At 37.8% G+C, this 5,635-nt stretch overlaps 1 protein-coding gene across 1 annotated transcript in view; it reads left to right on the forward strand.

The window, feature by feature from the left end:
* Positions 1-3,606: 3,606 nt before the first annotated feature.
* The window catches only part of LOC125028838 (neural cell adhesion molecule 1-like), an 8,370-nt gene continuing 6,341 nt past the window's right edge, over positions 3,607-5,635 (forward strand). Inside the window, exons 1-3 of the mRNA XM_047618377.1 lie at positions 3,607-3,804; positions 4,910-5,086; positions 5,488-5,635. The exon at positions 5,488-5,635 is cut by the window's right edge and continues 8 nt beyond it. Of these exons, the coding sequence (XP_047474333.1) occupies positions 3,639-3,804; positions 4,910-5,086; positions 5,488-5,635 (491 nt within the window). The 5' untranslated portion in view covers positions 3,607-3,638. The remainder of the gene's footprint in view (positions 3,805-4,909; positions 5,087-5,487) is intronic.

The following is a 5,635-nucleotide window of genomic DNA, read 5'->3' on the forward strand; positions in this document are numbered from 1 at the left end:
TTCACATAGATTATATAACTGAATGAAAATGACTGACTGATAGACTTCCTGTCCAGCTAATATGCTATCATCACTGTAGACAGGAGTAACTCAGCCAACCCATGGGCTAAAAATGATAAACATTAGGTATGATCTAGCTAACCCAGGCTAGACTTGGAGAGTGGATTTGTGTGGGCGGGCATTAGCCTTCGAGTGGTTCTGTGTGGGTGGACATTTTTCTATGAGTTGATAAGACAAATACTTCTATATTAGTTAAAATAGCGTATATATGGTTTATTTTGTTATTATACTAATGCTCTGAAGAACACATTCATTTTAAATAAAACCTGACATACATCAAATAATATAAGTAAACATGCAACAACAGCCCCATTCGTTTGTTACGGCGTTCATTTGCGCTCATCAGTCTATTAAGCACTCAAAAATACTCCCAAACAGATATAAATGCATATTTTCAAGAAAACATATAAACAATGAAAATGAAATGACCCTTGTTGTAGCGCCGAGGCCGTGGCATCGCTTTATGCTGAAGTTTAGTGATTCCTAAATGCCTACAAATTAATAAAGATTTTTTTTTATTTTTTTTAGAGAAATAATTATATTTTACAGGAGTAACACGCACAAAAGATCTAGTTACAGTAATAACATCAAAATTAATAGGAATGTAGTGCCCTCTCTCAAAGCGCGGAGACCACTGCTGTATATACGTGTTTATAAGTATATAGTTGTTATGAATATGATATTTGTCTCTTTAACAAAGACTGACAAAATATACAACAAAACTATTAACACCCTGGTACGCTTTATAGAAGTTAGGGATGATTCTTTTATAAACCAATAAAATGCATATATCTTATTGGTTTCTTGTAACAACTTTGCTTTGCTATAACATGGACTATTTATGAAATGATAATGAAATCCCTCGTGTGCTCTTGAAGTATTTATTGAAAGAAATAAAATAAAAGCTAAATTTAGATTAGTTCTATAATTTTGTCTCACTTTCAGTAAAATAAAGAGGTGTCATGAACTTTCTCTACATGAGTATTTGGAAATGCCGTTACCTGTACAGAGGGAGCAAGTTATGCATGTTCAAAGGCTTTGATACTGTCAGATTTACTTTATGGAGGCATCGAGTCGGATCATGGGGTTCATTTAGCAGGGCCACGTGTCTAACCAACAGTTACACCATGGGACTGGCACAGGGCCTGTTACCCACGCAATTCGGGACGGCCAACTCGAGCTCACTTTCCGTAGGATGATCCTGCCCACCAGACTGTCTCTCTTCGAGACAACCCCGGGTAAAGGAGGAGTGTGGGCAGATTAATCAGACTGCTATGGTCCTGACCCTTAGAGGGTGTGCGTGTGTGTGTGTATTTATATATATATGTATATATGTGTATGTGCGTGAGTCTGTGTGTATAAACATACATATATATAGATAGATAGATAGATAGATAGATATAGATACATATATGTGTGTATTTATTTATGTATGTGTATATGTGTGTTCGTGTGCGTGTGTGTGTGTATCTATATACTTATTTATATACATGGACATGCATATGTATATACTTATGATTATATATACATATATATATACATACATATGTACATACATACACACACATAAATGTGTATATATACATTATATGCAGTAAAACTCCGATTATCCGAATTGTTCGGTCATCCGAACTGCGTCATGATCCCCAAAAAGGTCAATTGTTTTTCTAATCGATTACTTTCCATTCACTCTGGCGATGGCGGTCGCTGTGATCGTAATATTGCGTTTGTCGCCGCCTATTTTCTGAGGTTTCTTTTTACACACGTGTTATACTATTAAATATATCTATTGTTACACATCAATGTCTGTTCATTTTTATTTTAAAATAATCGGAGGGTGTTAAGTGAAATTACGTACGGTGGGACCGATTTGTAAGTGTGAGTGTAAGTGTGAATGGGAACTTTTTCTGGACGATCAGTGTACGACTTAAAAACATTAGTATCTCGGTTAATAACGAGAATGCATTGCATTGTTTTATTTACTGATATTTCATTTGTGTTTTTTTTCTTCACGTTTTTTGAAGAGCGGATTTGTAAATAAGTATGTACAGTAACGAAATTCCGTTTTCACTGAAGCAGAGTCTCTCACGTTTGTGTTTCGATTTCGCTTAGTGTGTGCATGTTTACGTGTACGTGTATTTGTGCGCAACTGTCCGCATATCCGAACAAAATCCATGTCCCCGTGAGTTTGGATAATTTTACTGTATATATATGTACACACACACACACACACACACACACACACACACACACACACACACACACACTTATATATATATATATATATATATATATATATATATATTGTGTGTGTATGTGTGTGTGTGTGTGCATATGTATATGTTTATAATTATATATGCATATGTGTGTGTACGTAAATGTGTGCTTGAATTTCAATTGTACCATATGCTTATATAGCGCTAAACATAATCTTGTAAACAGAGCTACATCATTTTTTCGACTGGATCTGACAACATAATGGACCGCTGGGTCAACTTGTTCTCGTTTATTCACCATGAATAATTCTTGGTGCTTTTTAATTTTTTATTTAAACTCGACATTTGGCGGCGATCATGTTACGCTTGGCGCCATCTTGGAAAGGGGAGGGGGACTGCGCGGTTCTCTTGTTTACAGCAACCGGATTTTTTTTTTTTTTTTCTTGCTCAGTAGATATATATATAATTCTCTCTCTTCCTCTTTTTCTCTCTCTCCAACCCCATTAATCGATCCATAATCACCATAACTTATTAGAGAATTGACATCACCGACATGCCAGTTTTCACTTAATCAGCGTCATGAACCTATCTTTAGTTCAACTATACAAATAAAATTAAAATTATAAGATAAGTAAAAAAGTGAAAAATTGGTACTGAAGATTTGTTAAAATAAAAGGAAAATAATGCAAATCACCAATTATGGAAATACCTATGGCTCAGGATAAAGAACTGTGCTCGACATAAACAACACATCACAAACAGGATTATCCATTAGTTAAAAGAAGAACCGCCTATGGAGTAATATACTTTTAAGGTCCATCCTCCCTCCTCTCTCCCTACATTACCCAATTATAAAGGTATAAGTGCCTTCATAAAACGATCTTTGAAATATTACCTGTAGCAAAGAAACAAACCTTTCGCCACACATGAAAGCCCACATTGTAAAAAAAAATATATGAATTTCGAAAAAAAAAAATAAAAACAGATGCTTTATTCACACATACAGTAACTTTTAATTTATATTAATGAAGTTCACTTAATTCAACCAGATGGCGGATTCATTTTGGGACGAGGTAGATACAAAACGAATCCCTCCAATCCCTTGCCCGTTGTTATTGTGTGTGTGTGGGGGGGGGGGGGAGCTTAGGAGACGGAGACTGAGGCCTAATGTAGGGGATCAACCCTGCCTTGGACCTCAGCCCTCGCCTCAATAAATTTTGCAGTCTTTTTTTCTCCCCCTTTACGGTTGCCCTTGAGGGCCAACCGACGTGCTCCGCCCCGCGTCCGGCAGAAGCGCCTCCTCTCCCGTCGCGGCGAGAGGCATCGACGTCGTCCGAGGAGCGAGTGAACTAGTGCTGCGTGATGTTGGGCATCGCGGTGTTCCTGACGGCGATCCTGGCGGTGGCCGGGGAGGACCTCGATTCCACTGACGTTGTCGATACCGTCCACGCCTTGGACCCTTCCAGCCTCGTCGGCCAGCTGAATGTGTCCCTGTTTGAGAAGCTATTGTTAAGGACTCTACCTCAAGGTGCAGTTCCCTTCACTCGCGTTCGCTGATATCCCCTTTTAAGCTGCAAAAGTACCATTGAGCTCACTATTCTCTCTTAGGTTATCGTATCACTAAACGGAGTTTTATAAGTGCCTCTACCTTTATTACGCAATGTGTGGCATGTGTTGAAATGTCTGCAAATCACATCTAATTGCTTTATTCGCATGGACAAGCATCTGTTAACCTAATATTCCCATATTTTGAACCTTTATTCACATTAGTACAATCATTGAAATCCACACAGATTTTCACAGCCATTGTGCTGTTCACTGAAGACACTGGTGATACATGGCCAAGATACATAGAGTTCGATACGCTAAGCTAAGTACTATGCTTCTAACACATTGTCCTGTTGCCTCCTTTAGTTTTCTCTCTCCTTCCATCAAGTGCAAGGCCGATTAATGCAATGTCTTCAGTCTTAACTAAATGAGATATCCCTCTCGTCCTGCTATCACGCCTATTCTTATTCCTATCTCTTAATTTCCTTCTTGTTTTCGTGATCACGTCGCCATCTCACGAGAAGGCAAATGCAGGCCGGTCACTAATTGGTCAAAAACGCTGTCATATTCGAGTTGAAATCGGCCGAACTAACAGCTCTCCCTTTCTCTTACGACCATCCCTCTTCTACAGTCGTCAACGTCAAGCTTATCTTCCCATTCACTAGTTTCGTATCTGTCCGTTGATCATCTAAAAATGCAGTTGCATGTTCTCTCAGATTGGGTGTATATTTGATAATAATAACATTCTTACAATCTACACTAACAGGTTGTGAGAATGCGCTTTAAACAAAGTAACTCTCGTATCGTGTTTCACACTCTTTTTAAACTTTTAATGCAATTTTTCATTAATCCCTTACACTTCTTATTTTCAAAGCTATCATACGGATAGATCTCAACACTTGAACTGAAACTTGATTCCAATGCGTGGGAGTGTAGAATCAGTGATCTTCAAAATGTCAAGAAAAATCCAATTTAAAACTAAGGAATAAAAAAAAAAAAATAACAAAATCTATAAAAAAAAACAAAATTCAGAATGCAGATAACAAACCAAAAGAAGTATAACAGCAGCCTTTTCTCCATTACAGCAATGATCCCTCTGCACCACAACTGCACCGACTACAGCGAGACGGGCGACTGCGGCCTGGTGGTGGAGAACAAACTATGCAGCACCACGTTATTCTACGCGCGCTACTGCTGCCGCTCCTGCACCTTGGCCAAGCAGATCCCCACTTACGGGCCTCACCTCAGGCTCACCGCGAAAAGTAAGTGACCGGGCGTGATATACTCTTTTGAAGGGCTTGAAAATATTAATTTTACATATAGATTTTTTTCTAAATTTGATGATGATGATATTAGTATTGATAATGATGATAATGAGAGTAATGACGATTATGATGGTTATGATAATAATAGTAATAATAATATTGATAACAGTAAAGATAATTATCATGATAACAATAAAGATAATGATCATAATGATAATAATTGTAGTAATAATAATATTAATGCTAATGATAATATAATAATAATAACAATAATAATAATAATAATAATAATGGTAATAATAACAATGATAATAATAATGATGATGATGATATTGATAATAATAAGGATGATAATCATCATGACTTGTAATGACAACTCTCCAATCCAACACTGCCAGTCCCTGTAACTGCCAGGATCACCACCGACACGAGGGAATTTCGTTACGGCGAGAACGTCACCGTCACCTGCGAGGTCTCTGGGTCTCCGGTGCCTGAAGCGCTGTGGTTTGTGGACGACAAGTACTTCGACGCCAGTGGACAGCCGAA

Source organism: Penaeus chinensis, chromosome 1 (assembly GCF_019202785.1).
Source record: "Penaeus chinensis breed Huanghai No. 1 chromosome 1, ASM1920278v2, whole genome shotgun sequence".
NCBI classification, from domain to species: Eukaryota; Metazoa; Arthropoda; class Malacostraca; order Decapoda; family Penaeidae; genus Penaeus; species Penaeus chinensis.